At 35.6% G+C, this 25759-nt stretch overlaps 3 protein-coding genes across 6 annotated transcripts; all 3 read right to left on the bottom strand.

Annotated features, from left to right (window-relative positions):
- Nucleotides 1–691: 691 nt before the first annotated feature.
- On the bottom strand, nt 692–18096 carry LOC113039527 (PX domain-containing protein kinase-like protein). Of its 4 annotated transcripts, none has more exons than XM_026197424.1 (18): nt 17761–18096; nt 16464–16514; nt 14630–14677; nt 14230–14416; nt 14065–14142; nt 12492–12565; nt 12137–12211; nt 10496–10600; nt 10303–10404; nt 9176–9337; nt 8970–9087; nt 8535–8613; nt 7417–7465; nt 7246–7323; nt 5380–5466; nt 5207–5270; nt 3700–3759; nt 692–1267 (listed from the first exon to the last, which is right to left on the bottom strand). In XM_026197424.1, exons 1-18 carry the CDS (start codon nt 17872–17874, stop codon nt 1056–1058), a joined length of 1743 nt encoding a protein of 580 aa, XP_026053209.1. In that variant the 5' UTR covers nt 17875–18096; the 3' UTR covers nt 692–1055. The 4 variants fall into 4 exon arrangements, with proteins under 4 accessions (XP_026053209.1, XP_026053208.1, XP_026053211.1 ...); XM_026197423.1 differs by having other exon boundaries at nt 3700–3762; nt 17761–18092; XM_026197426.1 differs by lacking the exon at nt 692–1267 and adding an exon at nt 3006–3293 and having other exon boundaries at nt 17761–18095.
- A 1047-nt stretch (nt 18097–19143) lies between these two features.
- On the bottom strand, nt 19144–19742 carry LOC113039537 (hydroxyacyl-thioester dehydratase type 2, mitochondrial-like). The gene has a single exon (XM_026197443.1). It carries the CDS (start codon nt 19701–19703, stop codon nt 19203–19205), a length of 501 nt encoding a protein of 166 aa, XP_026053228.1. The 5' UTR covers nt 19704–19742; the 3' UTR covers nt 19144–19202.
- LOC113039538 (ribonuclease P protein subunit p14-like) lies at nt 19669–22280 on the bottom strand. The gene is made up of 6 exons (XM_026197444.1): nt 22197–22280; nt 21274–21394; nt 21086–21170; nt 20490–20566; nt 20124–20202; nt 19669–19806 (listed from the first exon to the last, which is right to left on the bottom strand). The coding sequence occupies exons 2-6, from the start codon at nt 21345–21347 to the stop codon at nt 19735–19737; spliced, it is 387 nt and encodes a 128-aa protein (XP_026053229.1). The 5' UTR covers nt 21348–21394; nt 22197–22280; the 3' UTR covers nt 19669–19734.
- Between the last annotated feature and the right edge of the window lie 3479 nt (nt 22281–25759).

Genomic DNA, 25759 nt, shown 5'->3' with positions numbered 1-25759 from the left:
GTGCTGCAGCAAAGGTGAAAACATTATTAAACTCTTCCCCACGATAAAGCCGGGAATACATATTACGGTATATAGCTGTAATGTTTTCAGTGTCTATATGAATGTATATACAAATGAGTTTACTGTTACAGGAGCAAAACATGAACTATTGTGCATTTCTGTACATCATTCTAGATGACAAATTAATCTGGTTTTCAACAGGACCCAGCGATGAATTTGAATTATAGAAGTTTCTTTATCTTTATACGTGTGCAAAACCAGAAATCACTTCTATTTACCAAACACATTCTCGTCTCTGATTGGCTGAGATTTTCTACCGGGCTGCAACAGCCCATAATATGATTCGATGACATAAGTTAAATCACAATGTTCATTATACAGTCATCTCAGTGGTAATTCAAAGCCATTGTTCATTGTGTCATTAAGGGGCGTAAATTATAAACGCATCATAAAAATTTCGCTATTTGCGCAACATATGATTTGATATGATTGTGATCTTGCAGAACAGGAATGCAAATATTACTTTGTTCTGAAAGAAAATACAAACTATGAAGCTCAAAATTTCCCCAGGAAAAAAAAAATGATGAGAACCAAGAACGCTCTCAGCTTTTGTAGGCACAATGGTAAATGTGGCAAACTCTTAAAAAGCATCATCCCAAACCCTCTGAAATAAACCATAACCAAAGTCGAATTAAAATGTCAGAATCAAATATCAGTTGTTTTATGAACCAACAATAAAATCTAGTTATGTTTCCATTCAAAGTAAATGTGCTGCCCGCATTCTCCACCATCTTGTGCCTTTGCCTTCAGAAGTCAGGACTTCAAAATGAAGATGTTTTTCATCTGAACGATGTATGAGTCCATCGTTTAAATACGACAGCTGGTTAAAGCAGCTGGTCCAACTTAAAACAAAAAATGCACGGCTGTGAATAAAACAAACAAACACTGAATCAGTTCGAGTACAAACAGTCACTTTTCACTGGTAGACGCAAGTTGCTAAAAGACTTCGAGTAGACAAATTGCACTAAAAGACAAGTGTTTTTTTTGTTTTCTTTTCACAAACGTGGGCAGCTGCAGTCAACGGTCTCTGATTTTTTCAGTTTGCCTTTATTGAAGCCCTGTATGGAGCTGAGGAGGGCACTCCTGCCTGCGCCGTTCCCCCCAGGAGGCGAGAGGGATGGAGGGACGGGCTCGTTCCTGGGAGGAGGTGGAGGTGGTGGAGGAGGAGGAGCAGCGGGTGGAGGAGGAGGAGGTGCTGGAGATGCTCCTGCGGGAATCAGAGAAAACAGTCCATCACAATCGGTCAAATATAACGCATACTGTTTATTTATATTGAATATAACGGAACGGTAATATACAGTTGCTACTTAGAATCCTGTGCTGTATGTAAACAAGACTCGAAAAAGTACAACAGCTGTTCAGAATGATACACTTACCACAAGCAGCAACATTTAGAGTCAACATGAAATAACTGAATATCTTTATGTTTAAATTTATTTATATTTAATTCAGAAATACACAATATACTGCATTTTAATAAATACTAGGAAATAAAATATAAAAAAGAACTGTGCAAAGATTGCTTCTGAAAGAAGGATCGATACAAATGCTTCATGCGGAAACATCACACTACAGACAAAGTAAGCATCACGCATCATATAGGGCTAGCAAGGCTAATGTTGCTAAAGCTACCATTGTCTCTGCCGGTTTCCAATAATGCTACCTTCATGTGCTACCAGAATGATTGTGAATAGGAATGTGGTAGTAAAAAATTGCATTTGGATGCAATAAGAAGTCAGTAATATGGTCACCACCAGTTAAACCGTAACACCGGTCTTTTCGCGAGCATGAGCTCTTGGGTTGCCAGGTTTTCACAACAAAACCCACCCAATGCTACTCAAAACTAGCCTAATGACATTTTCATGGGGATACGCTTCAAAAGATTTAAAAATCACATTCGAGTGGGGTAAAATACACATTTTTCTAGGGATTCCCCTGTTAAAATTCGCATTTTAGGGGCTAAATATCGCGCTTAAAACTACGCGAAAACCGTGTAGACTTTGCAACACTGACTGCTCCGTAATCGTCTAAAAAGGGTTTTTGATAAGAACACAACCATTTTATGTTGACTTTAAATATCTTACTGCTGATTTGTCATTTACAGTACAATCACCTACTTGGAAGTAATGGTGCTTTTCCATTGCATGTTACTGCATGGTACGGTTCACTTTTGGGGTGTTTTCGACTAGGTACAGTACTTGGTACCTGGTACTTTTTTCAGTACCACCTCGGTTGGGGTTCCAGGTGAACCATACCATTACCAAAATGTTTTTTTGACACGTAAACTATGTTGATCACTGATTCGCCAGAGAGTATCGTCACTAGCTGCGTCACCTGTCGTAGATTTAAATCAGTACAGCCAGCGAAGGATCAAACGCAACTGTTTTGAATGAGCACACCTTTTTATCAACCAAAAAATGGCTGTTTCGTGGTCTGTTGAGGAAGTACAGCATTCCTCTTGTTGATAGCAGAGGAGCGGTACCAGTGGGAGCTTGATGGGGCGACGTGGAATTAAAAGGTTTTCACGAGTTGCAGCACTAGAGGTGGCGTAACTATAATGACGTGTATAATCCTGCCCACTCCAAAGTGGTACTAAACTGCAGTGGAAACGCAAACAGAGTCGAGCCGCGCCGTACCATACTGAGCCGTGACGAACAGTCGTACCACACAGTGGAAAGCACCATAAGTGATGGACAGAATAATTCATGCTTTCTGAACCAATCAGCAAGATGCAAGTATCGTCAGCATACTAGTTATGCTTACCTGTAGCTTAACTGCTTAAAGACCACTATTTTGTTTCTATTCCTCATTCAAAAGAGCATGTAATAATAGTGTCTTTAAAACGAGTATTATCATTTACTAATATATTACATATATAAGAACAAAAACAACCATCACAATCCACAAAACAGTTTTTTTGTTTGTTTGTTTTTTTTTTTTACTAAATTTACCCTCAGAAAAGCCCTCAAAAAGTCCAGAATGAAGCAAGTTTTGTGCCTTAATAGATAATTGCAGATTGTGAACTGTTAAAGTTGCATTAACCCTTCTCAGTAGGCTGGAAACTGTCTGGACAGAACTCATTTGCATGCATTTGCATTAATATTGATGAGCAACAGTTGTGCTGTGGGAATCCGAATGTACTACTGAGGGAGGATGAGCTGCAACTTTACGGTGGAAACAAATTATTATTATTGAATTACTTTACCCCACACACGTTCAAAATGGTGCATGCTCTAGTTTTGAAGACAGCATAGAGGAGAGAGAGAGAGAGGCACAGACAAGTTACTGATCATTTCAGAATGAGGCGACACATCGGATGATTATGATCTGGTAAGATAAATGGAGATTGCAACCAATTTCATGAGGAATTTGATGATTGATTATGGAAATGAGAAAGATTAGGTCTATAAAACTGCAAAAAAAAAAAAAAAAAAGATGTTAAGGCGCTGGTGAATTACAATCGAAAACATTTTACCACATCATGCAACAAATACAGTATTGTACTGATTAAACTGATTGCTGACATGGACATACTGGCTGTGGAAAGGGAATGTTTGGATAAAACCAGGAAAAACAAATACTTCTGATGTATTTTATATAATGATTAACGATGGATGGGACATTATAGACGGGACGTACCTGATCCAGGTAAAGGAGTGGGTGAGGATGGGCAGGTTGGAGGTGAACTCGCCCCAGAACCTGCTAGAAGACAAAAAAAAATAAACCATTCGAATTTCCATAGGCGAAAACAACACTGTAGTCTAAATGAGTCATTCGTTGTAGTTCTTGAGAAGGGATTTTTTTTTTTTAATCTCCCTTTGGAGTGGACTTTGAGATTTGTAACTTTGTAGATCTTTTTTTTATTTTTTTTATGCCCAAACATACACACTACACACCGACTAAAAGTGAAAAAGCATAATAGGACCCCTTTAAGGTTTCGTCATGACAGACAAAAGATTTAACTGCGGTGACACACAACATGCCTTTATGTTAAGATTAAATAAACCACTTCTTGTAAGAACAAGAACATGGCCTTCTTTTCAATGCGACACCAATGATTATATACCGTAATTGCTCAAATGAAAAACCGGTTGTCAAATAAACGCCAGGCCTCCTAAGTGTCTTTCATATAATGTGCATTCAAGTTCATCGTACTGTACAGGTGCTAATAAATGGCAGTAGCAACACTGGATTTAACATGGGTCTCATTTAGTGCCAGTGATGGACTTTTCAACAACTTTATTGAAAACGAACTTGAGGAGCATGGCACCCAAACGAAAATTTGAATTAAAATTTAAACAAAGAGTTTTAAAGTATGCGGAGGAAAACTCGGGTTAAAAAGTGGCAAGATATTTCGACATTGGAATTAGGAATAAAGGCCTGCCTCTAATAAAAGCCTGCTTCAAATAAAAGCCTGTTACCTTCTGCAGTTCAGGAAAAAAAAAAAAAAATGCCCGGGTTTTTATGAGGAATTACGGTAGGCTAATTATGCATTTTTTAATAGCAACTTGTTTACCATATTCTTCATTCTTTCAAGCAGACATTTTTATTTCTATAAATAAATTTAGATGAATTCAGACTGATTCAGCCAAGAGAAGTGAGTGACTTTCTGTCTTTTTTTGTAGCTTGATTAACATAAATGACTCAATAGCAACTAAATTAGACTGCTGTTCCTTTAAAACCGAATGCGATGGATGCAATATACTGATACACGTTCTCCCTACTGGTTACATTCACTTAAGACATGATGGACCGTGTTTATGTGAATACTCGCCAAAACTGACAATTCAACATCATTTTGTGTGTATTTTTCTATTCATGCAATGCAAAAGAGTTCTCGCGTGCTGAGACATGCTTTCAGTGTGTGTATGCTTTAGTGTCTGCGCTCAGAAAACCAGACCGAATTGAGTTCTCTCTTGCATTGTCAAATTTATCCACGTCTGCTCTTCTCTTACTCCCACATATCGACATTTTTGAATGTTTTAGGAGATGTGCAGCAAGTGTGTTTTAGCTTATGTACCGCCGGTTATGTACACATCTGACCTTTTAACCACGCAGAAGATTTTACCCAAATATTTTGTCACTCAAAAGGAGTTTTAGTTCATAATTGTCAGTGAAAAAATTTTTGATGATAAATTAAACCTACCAGAGTTGTTATTGTATTTGACAGAAAGCTCCTCATCATTTTCATACGTCGACTGTCTCGATTTCTGAAACCAAGACAGGTGTTTTGACTTTAACAACCATTATGTTAAGCATAAAACAGTGTGACTGTTCAGTGTGAATCATAATTATCAGAAAGCCCTAAAACCCATGTACCTTTCTGGCCAAGATCTTCCTTTTCCGCTTCTCTTCCTCTGAGCCGTGGTGCGACTGCGCTCGTGTCAGCCTCTTGTGCTGGTGAATCTGAAAACAAACACGGGTTTCAGTTATATACAGGTGCTTCTCAATTAATTAGAATGTTGTGAAAAAGTTCATTTATTTCAGTAATTCAACTCAAATTGTGAAACTCGTGTATTAAAAAATTTCAATGCACACAGACTGAAGTACTTTAAGTCTTTGGTTCTTTTAAATTTGATGATTTGGCTCACATTTAACAAATATCCACCAATTTAAATAACTGTTTGTTCAAAATTTATTCAATAAAAAAAAAAAAAATCTCAACAAAATTAGAATATGGTGACATAACAATCATCTACTCAACTCAAAACACCTGCAAAGGGTTTCCTGAGCCTTCAAAATGGTCTCTCAGTTTGGTTCATTAGGCTACACAATCATGGGGAAGACTGCTGATCTGACAGTTGTCCAGAAGACAATCATTGACACCCTTCACAAGGAGGGTAAGCCCCAAACATTCACTGCCAAAGAAGCTGGCTGTTCACAGAGTGCTGTATCCAAGCATGTAAACAGAAAGTTGAGTGGAAGGAAAAAGTGTGTAAGAAAAAGTTGCACAACCAATCAAGAGAACCGCTGTCTTTTAGGAACTGTCAAGCGAAATCGATTCAAGAATTTGAGTGAACTTCAGAAGGAATGGACTGAGGCTGGGGTCAAGGCATCAAGAGAAACCACACACAGACGTGTCAAGGAATTTGGATACAGATGTTGTATTCCTCTTGTTAAGCCACTCCTGAACCACAGACAACATCAGAGGCGTCTTACCTGTGCTAAGGAGAAGAAGAACTGGACTGATGCCCAGTGACCCAAAGTCCTCTTTTCAAATGAGAGCATGTTTTGTATTTAATTTGGAAACCAAGGTCCTAGAGTCTGGAGGAAGGGTGGAGAAGCTCATAGCCCAAGTTGCTTGAAGTCCAGTGTTAAGTTTCCACAGTCTGTGATGATTTGGGGAGCAATGTCATCTGTTGGTGTTGTCCATTGTGTTTTTTGGAAACCAAAGTCATTTCACCTGTTTATCAATAAATCTTGGAGCACTTCATGCTTCCTTCTGCTGACCAGCTATTTAAAGATGCGGACTTCATTTTCCAGCAGGATTTGTCACCTGCCCACACTGCCAAAATCACCAAAAGTTGGTTAAATGACCATGGTGTTGGTGTGCTTGACTGGCCAGCAAACTCACCAGACCTGGACCCAACAGAGATTCTATGAGCTATTGTCAAGAGGAAGATGAGAAACAAGAGACCAAACAATGCAGATGAGATGAAGGACACTGTCAAAGAAACCTGGGCTTCCAGACCACCTCAGCAGTGCCACAAACTGATCACCTCCATGCCACACTGAACTGAGGCAGTAATTAAAGCAAAACGAGCCCCTACCAAGTATTGAGTACATGTACAGCAAATAAACATACTTTCAGAAGGCCAACAATTCACTTAAAATGTTTTTTTTTCATTGGTCTTATGAAGTATTCCAATTTGTTGAGAGTGAATTGGTGTGTTTTTGTTAAATGTAAGCCTAAATCATCACAATTAAAAGAACCAAAGACTTAAACTACTTCAGTCTGTGTGCACTGAATTTATTTAATACACAAGATCACAATTTGAGTTGAATTACTGAAATAAATGAACTTTTGCAAAGTATTACATTTTATTCAGCTGTTTCATCAAGTCAGCTTTTCTAGACTGAAATGATGGAATTTGTGTTTGCGACACCGTTGTGCAATGTTTCGTAAGCAAGCCAAGCTAAATGTTTGTTGTGCAAGAAACCAAAAGTGAATAAAGCAATGCTTACCGTCCTCTGTTCCTCCACTAGACGCTTCTCCAAGCATTCCTTGGACGATTTTAGAGCCTCCTTTAATTTGGAGCTGATCTGGAGTTTTGGAAAGATGGAAGATTTAACCAATTATTTAGTAAAACAAAAACTGTTTGGGTTAGTTTTTTTTTTTTACTTGAGTGCATTTACCTTAAATTGGGGTTTCTCTGAGTTAAACAGCACCACGTCACTGAATAACCTGTTAGAACAAGAGTTAAACTCAGCATCGGTTCATGCTTCAGTTTTAAGCAATGTCAACATTCACAATTACTGCTGTAAAGAGGAAACCACATGCTCTGTATTCACAATAACGTGACATAAACTTAAGTCATGAACTTAAGACTTATGCTTTGTACACTCTTAGGATGAATCTCTCAAAACTGTCCAAGAACAACACAGAGTGCCGTTGTGCTAAGGGTGTCCCGAGTTCAAATCCCAGCTCGAGGACCTTTCCCGATCCCAAAAATAATAGTATTTTGAAAAGGAGCCCTTTTTTGCATCACTGCAATCTGAAAGTATTTTCAGGATATTATGCAATAACTCAGGACACTTATACCATTAATTTCATTTTTCAATCATTTTTAATTTGATATAAATTTAATATGTAAATAAAAGTTGAATAAATATATTTAAAATATATCCCTTAATAAAATACTTTAACATGTATGAAGAAAATTATATATATACATGATGTAAATATGTTTCAAAATATTAGTATGTATATATATTTATACTTGTATATAATTTATATATATATATATATATATATATATATATATATATTATATATAAATCTCTAAATCTCTTAAACATATTTTCCTTAATATATACACATGTATGTGTATTTCTATATATATATACACACACACACACACACACATAGTATGTTAACAAACTTTTATTTTGAATGGCGAGTAATTGCGATTAATCTTTTGCAGCCCTGAGATATTAAATTTAGCATATTTGTAAATAATGTGATATGACATTATTTTCATTATCAAACAATAAACGAATTAACTCATGGCACTTTTACCATTTGTTTTTGTCTCTGAAGTAATTTTTGTTTCTAAAAAAAAAATTTATATTAAAGAAAAACACATAAAATATAATAATTAAAAACCTAATAAAAAAAGACTATATATAATATATGTGAAAACAATAATATTTAAAAAATAAATTTTAACTAATTGTAAAATTAGTTCCAAAAGGAATAAGATATTTTAGTGAGTCACTCGTGTGCACAAACAGGCCTGAATATCGTAACTCACGGTGTTTGTAGGAGTTGAGAAACGGTTGGCATTCCCGTTTTGCAAGCTTCCGTGGACAGGATGGACTGAAGTACAGACACTGTGGGAAAACAGAAAACAAACGGTTGCATATTTACATAAAACCATTAACTACAAACATATGACCCACAACACACTTTGAGCTCACTGCTGTATGGATTCAACTATTGTATAAAACTGAACAACAGCCAATGTTCTGTACAAGTGCAAATTCAACTATTCAACTATTAAATGAACTTTAACTATTTAATCCATTACACATATGGCATCCATGCTAACAAAAGCCTGTAAACTCTGACACGAGCTCATAGCTGAAATACTTTGGCTAATTTGATCAAGCTTCCAGCTTACAATAAGAGACTGCTACTCTCAATTTATGCATGTTTGAATGCATTTTCTTTTTTTGTACATACTGACCTACGGATGAGAAGGGCTCTGTAGGATACTGATCCACAGGCACAGCGTCAGGCGGGCGGCCGTACGTCATTTCATAAAGCAAATGCCCAAACGAGTAGACGTCTATGCTTTCTGTTGTCTGATAAAACAAAAAACATCACATATTTGAATTACTAATATTGAAATAATTTACCACTAAAAGAAAACCAAAAATAAAGTTCTCTCACATTAATTTTCCTGAACTGCGTGACATAGGGTCGGTAATATGACGGAAGTCCCAGTAAAGAATTCTCTAAATCCAACAATTTACATGTGCTCTCCTCGATCAGGACGTTAGACGCATGAAGATGCCCATACGGAAAACCCTTGTCATGGAGAAATTTTAGTGCCTGGAAGAAAACCGAAAATTACATGTTAACATAATTACAGGAAATTACATATTTATATTTCCAGAAAGAAGTACAGCTGAAAAAGAGCTGTTTAAAGTACGAGGTGAAATAAGAGTAAACTAAATTTTCTAAAATATATATTTTTTATAAAAAGAATTGTATTTGATCAAAAATACAGTAATACTGTGAAATATTATTATAATTTAAAATAACTTTGTGTCATCATATATCTAAAAATGTGATTTATTCATGTGACGCAGCGCTGTATTTTTAGCATCATTTCTCCAGTCTTCAGTCACATGATCCTTCAGGAATCATGCTAATCTGCTGATTTGTTGCTAAAGAAACATTTCTACTATTATAAATGTTGAAAACAGTGGTGTTGTTTTATATTTTTATGCAAACTGTGATACTTTTTTTTTTTTTTTGCTGAATAGAAAGTTCAAAAGAACACAACTTATTTAAAACATAACTTTTTGTAACATTATTGTCTTATGATCAAAATCAAGCGTTCTTGCTAAATGCAAGTCCTATTTCCCTCGAAAACTAGAAAAATCGTACTGACCCCAAACTTTTGAACAAAGCATATGTGGAGTAAAACAGATGCAAAAAGAAAAGATCAAATATAATTCTGTATGCAAATAAACACCAATGTCTATGTGAGAGTATGCAAATATTAAAACGACATCACTGTTATCGCTAGATAATGAATGCAAATAACTGACAGCAATGGGAGATGTTCGAACTTAAACCTTTCTTTAAAAATCTCTTGAGCATGAATCCCGTGGATGGACGTTAAGCCGTTCAGGCTTAAAAAAAAACACAGAAAGAAGTTTAAAGCAAAGCTTAAACCAGATGTTTAAGAAATATCTACAGCGCTGCCTTAAAAACACAGGGGGGAAAGAAAAAAAAAGTCTACAAATTCCTGTAAACTTGTTATTATAAACAAAAAGTGTTAGCCAGACCTCCAGAATCTGTCTTCCGTAGGTTCGGATCTGCTGCTGCTCCAAACCCTGGATCTTTTTGGGATTGCAGTACTTCTTCAGAAAGGGCTCTCTGGGCTTCACCTGAAGAATCAGCAAAAAATTCAAGACAAGAATTACAAGAAATTAAAGTATGTTTTAGTTTATAATATCAGTCAAGTTAAAGAGAGCGAACCTTGCAGATGTGATCCCTAAGCGTGCCTTTCTCACTGAAAACCCGAATGACCAGAGCAGACGATTCACTGGTTGTAGCGAAACTGATGGGAGAGATGTTTGAATGCTATGGAAAACACAAAGACAGCTGCAGTCAGACACATACAAATACCTTGCAGTGTTTCTGTCCATGCTAAAAACACACTTTCAGGACATGGACATGGAGTTATGAGGGTACTGCTATACGGTTGACTTCACATATCTGTCATGTTTTCCCATGAACCTCGTGATCATTTGTCTTCAAGTAACAGTTTTCCACCATATTACATGAAATATTAACAATCGGAAACAATTACATTTTTTTTTTACGTAATTATTGTCAAAATAAAGCTGAAATAAAATAATACAGAAATGTTTGATGAAAAACTACGCCTCAGCACCAAACTGACAGAAATTATTAAATGGGTGGATGTGTGTGTGTGTGTGTGTTTTCATTAAATGTAAAAATATTAGTTATTTAAACATTCCATTCCATTTTAATAATTCTAATACTATTACAATTATGAAAAAGCACTGCAACTTTTATAATGTCTTAAAGCCAAATAAAAAATACACTGTGTATTTGTATTAAAAGAACAAAAAGAGAAAAATAAATAAATAAATAAAATATTAAAAACAAATTTGAATTGAACAATAAAAAAACTACACTGTATATTTGAATTAAAATGAGAACTGAAAACAAGAAATAAAAGCTCATTTAAAAATATTGTTAAAAACGACACTATTTTCGTATTTAAATGAGAACCAAACATATACAAACAAAAGCAAATACAAAAATATTAATAAAAAGTACATTCTGTTATTTGTAAACTGTAAAATAAAAAAATAAAAAAATCTACTTAAAAAATACCAGTTCAGTCTTTCTTCTTCAAAATTCCTTATTTAATTCAATGTGATATTTGTTGTTTCATTTGAAGTAAGTTGATTTATTTCTAGCAATTTTGGAGAGAAAACTTGTCAGTGTGTAATAGTGTATAAATAACAGGGTGGATCGTGTTTGGATGTCTACACATGATTTCCACTGTGTGTTTGTTATCCGTTTAATTTCACTCTACGGCTGCTGACGTTGAGGAAGCAGGGAAAACAAGAGCACATGACAGCGTTCGCACACAAAACATCCAAACATTCAGGTCTGTACACAAAGACAGGCTCTTGGAGTTCATTCCCGACAGCTCGTCGCCTCTGATTAACAGCTTTACACAGTCAAATTGAAATGATATACTCTCATTCGTTTTGCACAGCAGGGAAACTGTGTCTAATTGTCATTAAAATGTGTATTGTCAAATGATTACTAAAATATCAATACACTACAATAATATGTATATTTCTTTTGCTTTTATAATGACATGATCAGAATTGACAGGAAGCGAAGTGGGAGAGAGATGGGGGCGGGACCTGGAAAGGTCCTCGAGTTGGGATTCGAATGTAGCATGTACACACTACAATAATATTTGTACTTTTTTAATTTATAACAAATGGATTTGCAATCTAAAGAGATGTACATTTGCCCTAAAAAAACAGCAAAATCTTCCTATCAACACCATAAAACCTTTTTGCAACCACATTACAACGCTCTGATTTTCATCAACTTTTGACGACTTACAGACAGAGTTGGAAGCAGCTTCATTGCAGACTGGAGATCTTTGTCGGACAGGAACTTATATGGACCCAAATCCACCTATGATTGGTAAAGAAATGTATTATGGTCGGTACAAGGGTCCTGCAAAGCTAATTATAGAAGAAAATGAACACAAATATGTCAGGAGAGATTAGTAATCTTGTTAAGTTCTTTGTACAGCCAAACAAAGTGCATTGAATGCGATCAACAGGAATGACTTCATCGGGGTTACACAATAATAGGAATTAAACACGATGAGGGTCAAAGTACTTGATTAACAGAGCAGGAGAATCCAGGAAAATGTTTGTTCTGTGCTTGTTTGGGTCGAAATGAAACTTACCCAACTTAATACTTGTTTGTCTTTGGGTTGATCTTTGTCTTTTACTAGGAAGTACCTCTTTTTCAATCGCCAGCCTATGATAAGACAGATATTAGAATTGGATAAATTTCATGTATGAAAGTCCCATTTCAAACCAATATTACAAAATAAAAACATTAGAATAATAAAATATTAAAATTTTGCATTGTGAGTTTAAAAAAAAAGCTCATTTTCTACTTTAAAATTTAATTACTGGAACACATAAAAATCTACATTTTTTTTCACAATAATACTGTACAAAAATAATGTTACTTTTCAGTTTTAAAAAACGATATTTTACAAATGTACATTTTAAATCAAATAATTTTGAAATAAAGCATAATGTATTATAATAACGATGATTATGGTAATTGCAGATTACAGGAAATTCCCTTAATTTTTCTTAAAAAGTAATACTATAATAGAAAAAGTCCTACATATAGCCTTTATTTTGTTGAAATGAAATATAATTTCCTATTTTTGATTTTGTCAGAAAATTACAATATTTGAAAAAGGTAAATGTTACATTTTTATTAATGAATCTTTCTCAAATGAAATCGAAGAACAAATTGATAAGACATAATTTCGAATAAAATCAGGCCGAAACGAAGTTCGTTTTGAGTTTGTTTCAGGCAGTTCGAAACAGCTGACCAAAGCGAACTTTCTGGGGAAATTAGTTTTGGCTCCTAAACACCTTTGAGCATCCATTGGTCTGTGGTGGTTACTCATTCGGTGGGTGTGTTTTGAAACTCCACCTTCTTTGACATGTGATTTTTTTTATTCCCGGGTTCGTATCTCATTCAATTAAAGTCAGGCAAGAGAACAACATATCCTATAGTCACTAGCAACATGAATACACTAGAGTGTCGAATAGCTGAGCTGGCACAAATATATCAGCACTTGTACAACCGCTCGCAGACATACATACAAAAAAAATCAGAGAAAGCATTTCATTCCTAGAAAGAAATTGCAAGGAATCTTGGGTGTTGACAACCCGGAGTTATGTAAAAAGCGACGCAGAGAAACCTCCGAGACAAGTTTTTCAAAGCCATGAAAAGAATAAAAGGAAAGAGTTAAGATATAAGGTAGCAAGTACCAAATATATGTGTTTCAAACAAATGTTATACATACTGCTACATCTTGCTAAAGTTTTCAGACTGAGACATTCACATTTCCCATAAAGGACGGATTATGGATTGGCACTTTTGTATTGCAAACATGATACTTGACTCTGAAATGCTGCCAATCATTGTTCTTTTGTCTATAATATTCTGACCATTGGTGCCCATCCCACACCAAGATTGCCTACACTTAATTTCATCATTGTTTCGTTTAGGGGATACGCGTCGCACCACGTTTACATTAATCTACACCCCTAGTTGTGATGTATCTCAAGGCTGACAGTGTAGTCATTCATGGTCAATATAAAAAAAAAAAAATTCTGTCCCAAATAAAAAAAAGTTTAAATAAATAAATCAATAACATAAAAATGTTATAAAAGTATAATATAATATGAAATGAAATTGGATGGAAGCAACTAAACTGCTTTACTCACCAATGTCTTTTAATGGCTCAATAACTTCCCATTTTGGATCGGATCTGAAGAACATGGACACTTGCTGTAAGGCTATTTCTGAAAAAAGAAGGAAGGGGAGGATTTAAAAAATAATTTTGATGCAAAAACACATTTTCTAGTTAAAACGTGAACTGGTTGCATTACCTGTGTAGTTTACTGAGTAATTGTTAGGGTCGAGAAACTTTTTGACCAGCTCACAGCTGGAGAGGATGTGGTGACGTGTGATGTAGTTCAGATATGCCTGGAGACCCTTCTGACGCTCGGCTATAAACTCTCTGTCCATGTTTCCTAACAGCTTCTTTGGAGGAAGTGGCAGGTTGAGGCCGGAGATCTGTGAAGACAGAGAGACTGACTCATAGTTACTCTTTCACTGATGGTAAGGCTAATGTTAAAAGTTTTCTGATGACTGTGAGTTTTTGAGTGAATCATTGCCATTGAGACATCCCAGCAATGCTTTTCAATTTATTTTGAAACAGCAGCTGTCAAATGCTTACACGGAAATGGATGTTTTTCCAACACAGCCTTGTTCTAATGGTCCACTTACCAGTAAACTATTATTCAGCATGTCAAAATCACTGTATCTGCGGATGACCTGTGAAAATCAGAACAAAAATCAATAATTCTGAGAGACAGACAGATAGATAGATAGATGACAGACAGACAGATAGACAGATAGATGACAGACAGACAGATGACAGACAGACAGACAGATAGACAGATGACAGACAGATAGATAGATAGATAGATAGATAGATAGATAGATAGATAGATAGATAGATGACAGACAGACAGACAGATGACAGCCAGACAGACAGACAGATGACAGACAGACAGACAGATAGATGACAGACAGACAGATATATGACAGACAGACAGACAGATATATGACAGACAGACGACAGACAGACAGATAGATAGATGACAGACAGATAGATAGATGACAGACAGATAGATGACAGACAGACAGACAGATGACAGACAGACAGACAGATGACAGACAGACGACAGACAGACAACAGACAGACAGATAGACAGACAGATGACAGACATATAGATAGATAGATAGAGACAGATGACAGACAGACAGATAGAAGACAGACAGACGACAGACAGAAAGATAAATAGATAGATAGATGACAGACAGACAGACAGACAGATAGATGACAGACAGATAGATAGATAGATGACAGACAGACAGATGACAGACAGAAAGACAGATAGATAGATGACAGACAGACAGACAGACAGACAGATAGATAGATAGATAGATAGATAGAAAGACATATAGACAGATGACAGACAGACAGATAGACAGACAGAAAGATAGATAGATGACAGACAGACAGATAGATAACAGACCGACAGACAGACAGACAGACAGACAGATAGATGACAGACAGACAGATAGATGACAGACAGATAGATAGATAGATGACAGACAGACAGATGACAGACAGAAAGACAGATAGATAGATGACAGACAGACAGACAGACAGACAGATAGATAGATAGATAGATAGATAGATAGATAGAAAGACATATAGACAGATGACAGACAGACAGATAGACAGACAGAAAGATAGATAGATGACAGAGACAGACAGATAACAGACCGACAGACAGACAGACAGACAGACAGATAGATAGATGACAGACAGACAGATAGATGACAGACAGACAGACAGACAGACAGATAGATAGATGACAGACAGACAGATATATGACAGACAGACAGACAGATATATGACAGACAGACGACAGACAGACAGATAGATGACAGACAGATAGATAGATGACAGACAGATAGATGACAGACAGACAGACAGATGACAGACAGACGACAGACAGACAACAGACAGACAGATGAAAGACATATAGATAGATAGATAGAGATAGACGACAGACAGACAGATAGATGACAGACAGACGACAGACAGAAAGATAAATAGATAGATAGATAGATAGATGAAAGACAGACAGACAGATAGATGACAGACAGATAGATAGATAGATGACAGACAGACAGAAAGACAGATAGATAGATGACAGACAGACAGACAGACAGACAGACAGACAGATAGATAGATAGATAGATAGATAGATAGATAGATAGATAGATAGATAGATAGAAAGACATATAGACAGATGACAGACAGACAGATAGACAGACAGAAAGATAGATAGATGACAGACAGACAGACAGACAGACAGATAGATGACAGACAGACAAATAGATGACAGACAGACAGATGACAGACAAACAGACAGACAGATAGATAGATGACAGACCGACAGACAGACAGACAGACAGACAGACAGACAGACAGACAGACAGAAAGATAGACAGTGAATAGATCGGACAGACAGATCTAACTCACAGTCCAGCTGTTGTCTGTGGAAACGCCCCTCTGTACACGAATGATGTACTCCTGTTAACAGAGACAAACAACGATGACTGAACCAACAGAGCAAATATACATTAAAACTAGTAATAAAATAAAGACCCTGCTGAAAAAAAAAAAAAAAAAACAGGTTCAGCTGGTCTTCACCCCCAAATTACCAAACTAGTTCCGCCTGACTAGTGGAAACCGGCCTAACAAGCCATCTTTGTTTTCTTCTTCTTTTTCACAATATTGGCCATTCAAGAGACCAAAGTCATGTTGTCACAGATTTGTGGTTTTCACAGCCGAATTGTAAAGCAAGACCATAGCAGGAAGTGAAAAGACAAATGTAACAGAGTCTAAAGCCTCATGCTGACCTTGACTCTTACAGCCACTTCTTATTCGCATTAATGTTTGACTCTCCTTCAAAACATCACCTGAGAGTTTCCAATAGACTACAACAAGAACAAAAGTCACTTAGTTTCCATCCACAACCCTACTTCAGATACCATCAGTTATTGTGGTTGATTATTTAAGAAACACCAACACATTGACTTTCAGCTTCCAATCAAACTAACTATAAATATAAATAGTTAATAATGTAACTGATGATTAAGGTCTAGTTGGTCATCTACCCTGAATCTACTCTTAGATGTTTACACTTAAACAAGAAAACAAAACCTTTAACAGCATGAGAAGTGAGAGCAGTTTACTAGAGAGCACTTTCATATGAATGAATGAATACGAGAAATGAACAGATGAATAAATGTGAAAGGAAACGCTTGTATCTCTCGTGTCTTTGGTTTCACAGCAAGAGGAAATATCTTTCTGCACAAATGCAAATGATGCATTTTCGATTCCGCCTGTAACGCCAACATTTAAACAGATCTACGTTTGACATTTGTTTGCTAAATCTTAAAATGCATATTTTTCAAATAAAATGTTATTTGGCAACTTCTTCATTCAGAACGATGCTTTTACATTTATTTACAAATATTTACACTTTAGAGAACTTACACGATTTGTTCCAGTTTTGACTAGCTACTGACATTAACATTAAACATCTAAACATAAATTTATCTTATACTGACAACAGATGAGATTAATCTGATTTTAATCGACAAATAATCGAGAAACAACAAGGTTAATCGTCAAAAATCCGACATGCAACCAGAAGTTTGACTTTAAAACGTTTACAATCTTTATTTACTGATATTTAAATGCGTATTTGTAATCAATCTCAAAGGTTCAAAGGAGGCGGATCGGTCCGCGCGGCTCCTGTCGTGCCGTTTACCGTGTGTGACTGTAAACTCTGGCTGGCCTCGATCACGGCGATCAGCGGCACGGTGTCGTCCAGCGGCGGCTTCTTGCCGGACAACGGCTGCGTCTGCTGCTCCATGAACGCCATCTCTGATCAAAACAACACTAAACAGCCCCGGTTCGACAGGGTTCGGTTACCGAGAGCCCGCCTCGGTCGGTAAAGGGATGTGACGATTCACAGCGCGTCTGTGCTTGAGACAACGTGGGAGAAACGAATCAGAAACTGCCAGTGAAGTCTGACGTAACAGTTAAGACGTTTCAGCTCGTTCACTCTGTAGTGCGCACCAGAGCCGTTGCGCACTATGGAGTGAAAGTCAATGAAACATTTTTTAGACTGATATCTTTTGTTAAAAATGTTAACACCTTTTATGTAATATGATTTATATTTGCGTATAGTGCTTGTGATGTGTTATTCTTGCAATAAAAATGATAAAAAAAAGAAATGACGCCACGTTTTAGTAAATAACGTACCATCAAACAGGAAACCTCATAGGGCTCACGGCTAAATTCAATCATATTATTTCTTGTGGGGCTCGGATTAAAGTGAATCTTCACAAAGTAACAAAAGGACCATTTTCAACTTTATTTATGTAACTGTTGTTATGAATTTTCATTTGGAGTTCATAACGCAATCTTTGTATCTTTGCGAAGCTGCTAGCAGTGAAGCTAAATGCTGTCAAGGGGATATCATGTGACCAGTCGGAGTAACGTGACTCAATGTAAACAGCACTCGGTGAGTTGTCGTTTCTGTATTTATAGTGGGATTATTTCCATATAATGCACACATATTAAGCAGTCAAACATTAGATTATTGTTTTCAGAAATACATATCATTGTTTGCATATAATGTACAAGCATAAAGCACAGCCAAATATTGAGAAAAATGTATGCATGTATATTATTATGGCATTAATATATAAATGTAGGTATCATGATTCATGTATGTATTTGTTTTTCCACTAACCCAAAGAGAAAGAATGGGAGAAGTTAAATGACTGAGAACGAAGTAAAAGGTTATTAAAAAAACTTGGGTTAAAGTTATAGTTACTGGGGAAAAGTTCAACTGATTTCGTTTGAAAGCTGACATCAGCTGGTTCATTTCATGTCATCTACTATTATGTCAACCTTATGATTTTTAAATGACGATTTTAATCAATTCTTTGAAAATATATGAAAATTATCTCTTTTCTGAGGTTAGATACCGCCAGTTATTAACACCAAACAATGAAGTCAAAAAGCTGTTTATTTTTGTAAGACACTATTTTTTATTCAAACAGCTTCTCAGAAAACAGGAAACAAGGAATATTTCATCTCTGAATGAGTGTAACATTTCAGGAGAACAAAAATAAGCAAGAAAGACCATTTAATTCCTGGGAGCACATAAAAAAACTGAACAACAGCATTCATTCAGATTCCTCATGATTGTTGTGCGTCTTGTGGCATCATGACCATGACCTCTCCCTCCATGACCACCTTTTCCTTGACAGAGCAGGAAACAGAAATAAAAGCGAAGGACATTTTAATTTTTTTGACCTCCGCTTCCGCCACAACCTCCTCTCCGATGTAGAGGGGTGCCGGAAAGCGTATTTCCTGGTAGAGAAACACGCAGCCTTTGCCGGGCAGCTTGGTCCCCAAAACTGCTGAGATCAGACCATTAATCAGCACTCCGTGAACAATGGGGGACTCGAAAGAGGTTGTTTTGGCATATTCGGGGTCGAGGTGGAGAGGATTTGTGTCCCCCGTCAGCTCAGCAAAAAGTGCGACATCTCTGGCACTGAATGTTTTGTTTAGCGAGGCCCGTTCACCCACGTAAAGCGACCTGTGCCCTACTGTCAGGGATGCAGGAACTGTCAATGCGGAGTTGAAAAAATGGTATATATTCCTGCTGAATATAATTCTTCTGAGAAAAAATTTCATTTTTTCCAAGGTATTTTTTTGTAGGCCCACCTCACAGTGTCAATTGGTCTCCAAACTGCAGCTCACGGCTATTCCCAGACAATGCTAGTAAAAACGGCGACACCTGCAATGATAAATAAAAAGAAAATTAGCGTTGCTTTTAACACTTACGTCTGTGACATGGATTAGAAGTTCAGTGGGGTTCAGTTTCTAAAATGAGATAAACAGCTGCCACAGTAACTGCCTATCAGCGATCTGACGCAAATTGCAAAGTACAGACAGTTTGGCAGACAGAATGCCAATGGTCATTTAAAATTGTCTAGTCATTCCTGGCAGATTTACAATTGAGTCACAAGCTTTTTACTGACATCTAGTGCCAACAGACTGCAAACTCAGGGCAAAGTAAATGTTGAATCAGCTTCAACATTGGGGAAAACATACCTGCAGGACTCTGAATGCACAAGCCTCATTCTGATATGATCCCAGTAACGTTAATGCACTCCACAATTTCACTAGCCCGCTAAGATAAAGAAACAACAGAATATTAAGAATGAACATGATTAGACTAGACTGACAAAATGGGTTGGACAAATCCATACATTTATTAATTTCTGAGAAAAAAATCTTTCTGCTCTGCATTTCAAACACTAATTACAACAGAATTTTGCAATCAAAATGGTCCTAAACTTGAGCCCTGAGGCACACCCCAAATTTATCCATGTTTATAGACAGCTCTGTACCTCAAGTAAACCATGTTTTAACACTTTGGCCTAAGTGTACAAGATTTGTTTTATGAGCATGTCTTGCCTGTTGTACACTCTCAGTATCCCGGTCAGTTTGTTCTGATCATACTTAAGCAAATCAAATGGAAAAGAAGCTCCAACCTGACATACAAAAAACTAAATCGTCATTATACAGTCAGGAATCATGATAAAGTCAAAAATTATTTACTACTGCTCATATTATATACAACACATAAAATGGTCTATAGACTGTAAAGAATATAGAATAATTTTATTTTATTATTTTTCTAGTTATTTATTTTTTATTATATAAAAGACTTTATAATTAAAATATTTCATTCAAAATTAAAATAAAATGTATTTATTAGCTTAAAGAATAAATAAGACATTTATTAATTATTTATATACTTATGACATAATTATTTTACATTTTGGCATAATTTATTATTTATTGAGTGATTCTCAATGTATTATGCTGATCTAAAATATATTTTGCGTCTACAAAAAATTAAATAAAAATAATAAGATTTGTAGCAAACCAATCTGATATGAATCCTAATATTTTAAATTTCATGGAGCATTGCATTATTTAGAAAATAATCATGACTGCATTGTTACACTCATAAATTGTAAACAAAGAGAGAAATACTGTGTGCTCACCTCTCCGTACAGGTCTTTAAGTCCACAGATGATCAATTGTTTGAACTGTGCATCAGTAATATATTTGTTTCCATCTTCCAAAACTCTAAAAATAAAGAAAATTAAGTGTTTTTTCCATTTTATGTGCACCATCTAAATATTTTATTAAAAATGACAAGATCAAAACTGACCTGTCTCATGACACTTACAGAGATATCTTCATATAATGGTAAACCGAAGCATTTTTGTACACATATCGCTCAAATTTTGAAGGGTCCTCCATAACTTGTAGTTTGACAATGAAATCTTTTCAAAAAGTCTGCAAGTATGCTTAAATGAAGAAAGATATAAACGCATTAATTCATATCGATTAACTTTTAATTTCACAAACCTTGCAAACTTAGTCGAATCCAGCTGTGAGATCTTGTGAAGTGTGCTTTTTTTGTGTGCAACGTGTTCTCTGCGGGATGGTCAGTCCATGTGAATTGAATGCCTTAAACTATAAACTCATGATTTCATATTATGCTGCACTTTATTCAGTTGTCCAGTCATATTCTTGTCATTTTCACTGTGTGCTGTATGTTAAATGAGGGTCACCCTGGTGTTATTTGAAAAACATGACTCCCAGAGCACACAAAATTCCCAGAATACTGAGTGCCCTGTTGGTTACAGTGTTTACTTTGTTTAATTACATTTTTATGAAATATTTGCGAAAAATACTTTAATCTAAAGTATAAGAATGTGTCTTTTACACATTTATTTTTTAATCCATTGTCAAATTATTTCAAATTTCTTAAATATTAATAATAATAATTTAAAAAAAAAATCATAACGGCTATCGAAGTTTTATGTTTTAATTATGTTAATGGTAAATTATATTGTACAGTACAATGGTCAACAGTAGTTGTGCTTTATAAATAAACTGAAATTGAAAAAAAAAAATTAGAGTAATTCACACATTTATGGAAGCTCCATGTCTTACAGCTCACGTGCCAGTTGTGTTTCAGCTTCTAACTCTAAAAACACTTATACTAGTCAAAGAGTCTCTAGCCGCTATGTAAAACAACATAATGCATTTAAATATGAAACGAAACAGCTAACTGTTAAGAGTTCAGAAAACAGATAAACTTACAGAATGACTGGTTGTTTGTCCTTTATTCACAGCATGCGCAGCGCCATGCGTCCTCTCGTTCTACTAAATCTCGCGAGAACACCTCGATAAAAGTCAATAAATGAATTAAACAACAATAGGGAAATTATTGAAAACGTGATGGCGGACAATAATAATAATAAAAAAAAATCCAAGAAAGATTCAATGAAAGATGGCATATTTTTTTTCATTTTAATAATAATAATAATTATTATAATTATTATAGCATAATCTGAGAATGTCTTCCGCTTTTTTTTCATAAGCTTGCGCAAAACTGTTTTGCGACTTTCCTGACTGTAACTTCCTGATACACTTCGTTTCACTTTTCATTTCTGCAAACTTCCCTAATTTCAGAAGAGCTCACGTGTTTTGATCAACACGGTATCGTTTAAATACAAACACGAACACGGAGAGTGTTTAGATGCTGTTGTCCTATGGTTGGTAAGTTTATTTCCACATGTTGAGCTGAGCGAGCGATGGTTACATATTCGTTTAGCTGTATAAGTTTGTTGTTAACGTTTGTTGTTACCTAACAACAACTTGTTACACTTTTATGCATGTATATTGAGTAATTAAGTTGGCTTGAGAGAGCCAACTTACTGATATTCTATTTAAACTTATTATTAAGTTGGCTTGAGAGAGCCAACTTACTGATATTCTATTTAAACTTATTAAGTTGGCTTGAGAAAGCCAACTTACTGAAATCCGTCTTAAACTTATTATTATTATTCTTCTGAGACTAAATTTCTGACTGCTACTCCTCCTAGACCGTTAACTCTACAGACTCCAAACTCGGCCAAACTCTCCAGACTAATCTGACTCGAGTTGCTATATCTTTTCTAACTGATTGGACTTACGGTTTTCATAAAAATTAAGATTAAAAATCATAAAAATCCCATAGACTTGCATTGAAAAGCCTCTGCTCAACTGAACATTCCGTAAACTCCAACTGTCAAAAATTCAAATCTAAACACACTGAAGCCCATTAGACTCAATCAGACTTCCTATGTACTATTACTAACCCATTCAAACCCATTCAAACTCATCTATCTATCTATCTATCTATCTATCTATCTATCTATCTATCTTCTGACTGTTTCTATCTATCTATCTATCTATATTCAAACTCTATCTATCTATCTATCTATCTATCTATCTATCTATCTATCTATCATCTGACTTTTTCTATCTATCTATCTATCTATCTATCTATCTATCTATCTATCTATCTATCTATCTATCTATCTATCTCTCTTCAAAACATCTATCTATCTATATTAAAACTTATCTATCTATCTATCTATCTATCTATCTATCTATCTATCTATCTATCTATCTATCTATCTATCTATCTATCCTAACAACATGCTAGTCATGCTAAAATCATGCTAGCAACTTGCTAGTCGCATGCTAGTCATGCTAGAAACATGCTAGCAACATGCTAATCATGCTAAAAATTATGCTAGCCACATGCTAGTCGCATGCTAATCATGCTAAAATCATGCTAGCAACATGCTAATCATGCTAAAATCATGCTAGCAACATGCTAGTCGCATGCTAATCATGCTAAAATCATGCTAGCAACATGCTAATCATGCTAAAATCATGCTAGCAACATGCTAGTCGCATGCTAGTCATGCTAGAGACATGCTAGCAAAATGCTAATCATGCTAAAATCATGCTAGCAACATGCTAATCATGCTAAAATCATGCTAGCAACATGCTAGTCGCATGCTAGTCATGCTAAAATCATGCTAACAACATGCTAATCATGCTATAATCATGCTAGCAACATGCTAGTCGCATGCTAATCATGCTAAAATCATGCTAGCAACATGCTAATCATGCTAAAATAATGTTAGCAACATGCTAGTCGCATGCTAGAAACATGCTAATCATGCTAAAATCATGCTAACAACTTGCTAGTCGCATGCTAGTCATGCTAGAGACATGCTAGCAACATGCTAATCATGCTAAAAATCATGCTAACAACATGCTAGTCGCATGCTAATCATGGTAACAACATGCTAGCGACATGCTAGTAACTTGCTAATCATGCTAGCGACATGCTAGTAACTTGCTAATCATGCTAACGACATGGCTAGTCACCTGCTAATTATGCTAGCGACATGTTAGCAACATGCTAATCATGCTAGAAACATGCTAATCATGCTAGCAACATGTTAGTCGCATGCTAATAATGCTAGAAACATGTTAGAGACATGATAGTAATTTGCTAATCATGCTAGCGACATGGCTAGTCATTTGCTAATTATGCTAGCAACATGCTAGATACCTTGCTAATCATGCTAAGGACATGCTTGTCACATGGTAGTCACTTGCTTGTAATGCTAGCAATATGTTAATCACTGTCATTTTTATACTTCTTAAACTTTTAAATCTTTTTAAACTTTTCACATTTTCAAACTTTCTGGTCAGGCTTTCTCAAGCCAACTTAAAGTTTGTCTTGACGAACTTTTTTATCTAGTTATTAAGTTGGCTTGAGAGAGCCAACTTACTGATATTCTATTTAAACTTATTATTAAGTTGGCTTGAGAGAGCCAACTTACTGATATTCTATTTAAACTTATTATTATTATTCTTCTGAGACTAAATTATCAACTGCTACTCCTCCTAGAGCTTTAACTCTACAGTCTCCAAACTCAGCCCAGATCTTCAGACTGATCTGAAGTTAGTTGCTATATCTTTTAGACTGATCGGACTTATACTTTTCATAAAACTGAAGATTAAAAATCATAAAAATCCCTTAGACTTGCATTGAAAAGCCTCTGCTCACCTGAACATTCCGTCAAACTTCAACTGTCAAAAATTCAAATCTAAACACACTGAAGCCCATTAGACTCATAGTCTATGTACTATGTACATATTCTATGTACTATTACTAACCCATTCAAACTCATTCAAACTCATCTATCTATCTATCTATCTATCTATCTTCTGACTGTTTCTAAATATCTATCTATCTATCTATCTATCTATAATCTGACTGTTTCTAATCTATCTATCTATCTATCTATCTATAATCTGTCTGTTTCTTATCTATCTATCTATCTATCTATCTATCTATCTATCTATCTATCTGTTTCTAATCTATCTATCTATCTATAATCTGTCTGTTTCTAATCTGTCTTTCTATCTATCTATCTATCTATCTATCTATCTATCTAACTATCTATCTATCTATCTATCTATCTATAATCAAACTCATATATCTATCTATAATCAAACTCATCTATCTATCTATCTATCTATGTTCAAACTCATCTATCTATCTATCTATCTATCTATATTCAAACTATATCTATCTATCTATCTATCTATCTATCTTCATAGCAACACTCTAGCAACTATCCAAACCAACATAGAAACCACCCAGGGTATCCTAGCAACCGCATAGCAACACCTTAGCAACCACTCAGAGTGCCCTAGCAACCGCATAGCAACACCCTAGCAGCCATCCCAGATACCCTAGCAACCGCATAGCAACACCTTAGCAACCACTCAGAGTGCCCTAGCAACCACAT

Source organism: Carassius auratus, chromosome 22, assembly GCF_003368295.1.
Source record: "Carassius auratus strain Wakin chromosome 22, ASM336829v1, whole genome shotgun sequence".
Taxonomy (NCBI): domain Eukaryota; kingdom Metazoa; phylum Chordata; class Actinopteri; order Cypriniformes; family Cyprinidae; genus Carassius; species Carassius auratus.
Note: the sequence above shows the minus strand (reverse complement) of the source record. Positions and strands in the feature narration are given on the sequence as shown.

What these genes read in the sequence shown, in the direction of transcription:
- LOC113039527 (XM_026197423.1), bottom strand. Translation starts at nt 17,874, where the DNA reads ATGGCGTTCATGGAGCAGCAGACGCAGCCGTTGTCCGGCAAGAAGCCG. An exon ending in TGCTGAATAATAGTTTACTG is followed by an intron (nt 14,417 to 14,629) that starts GTAAGTGGACCA and finishes CTGTCTTCACAG; the next exon opens with ATCTCCGGCCTCAACCTGCC. An exon ending in CAAATACAATAACAACTCTG is followed by an intron (nt 3,763 to 5,206) that starts GTAGGTTTAATT and finishes TTTGTCTTCTAG; the next exon opens with CAGGTTCTGGGGCGAGTTCA.
- LOC113039537 (XM_026197443.1), bottom strand. Translation starts at nt 19,703, where the DNA reads ATGAAATTTTTTCTCAGAAGAATTATATTCAGCAGGAATATATACCAT.
- LOC113039538 (XM_026197444.1), bottom strand. Translation starts at nt 21,347, where the DNA reads ATGGAGGACCCTTCAAAATTTGAGCGATATGTGTACAAAAATGCTTCG. An exon ending in CATTATATGAAGATATCTCT is followed by an intron (nt 21,171 to 21,273) that starts GTAAGTGTCATG and finishes CTTTATTTTTAG; the next exon opens with AGTTTTGGAAGATGGAAACA. An exon ending in TTAAAGACCTGTACGGAGAG is followed by an intron (nt 20,567 to 21,085) that starts GTGAGCACACAG and finishes TTTGTATGTCAG; the next exon opens with GTTGGAGCTTCTTTTCCATT.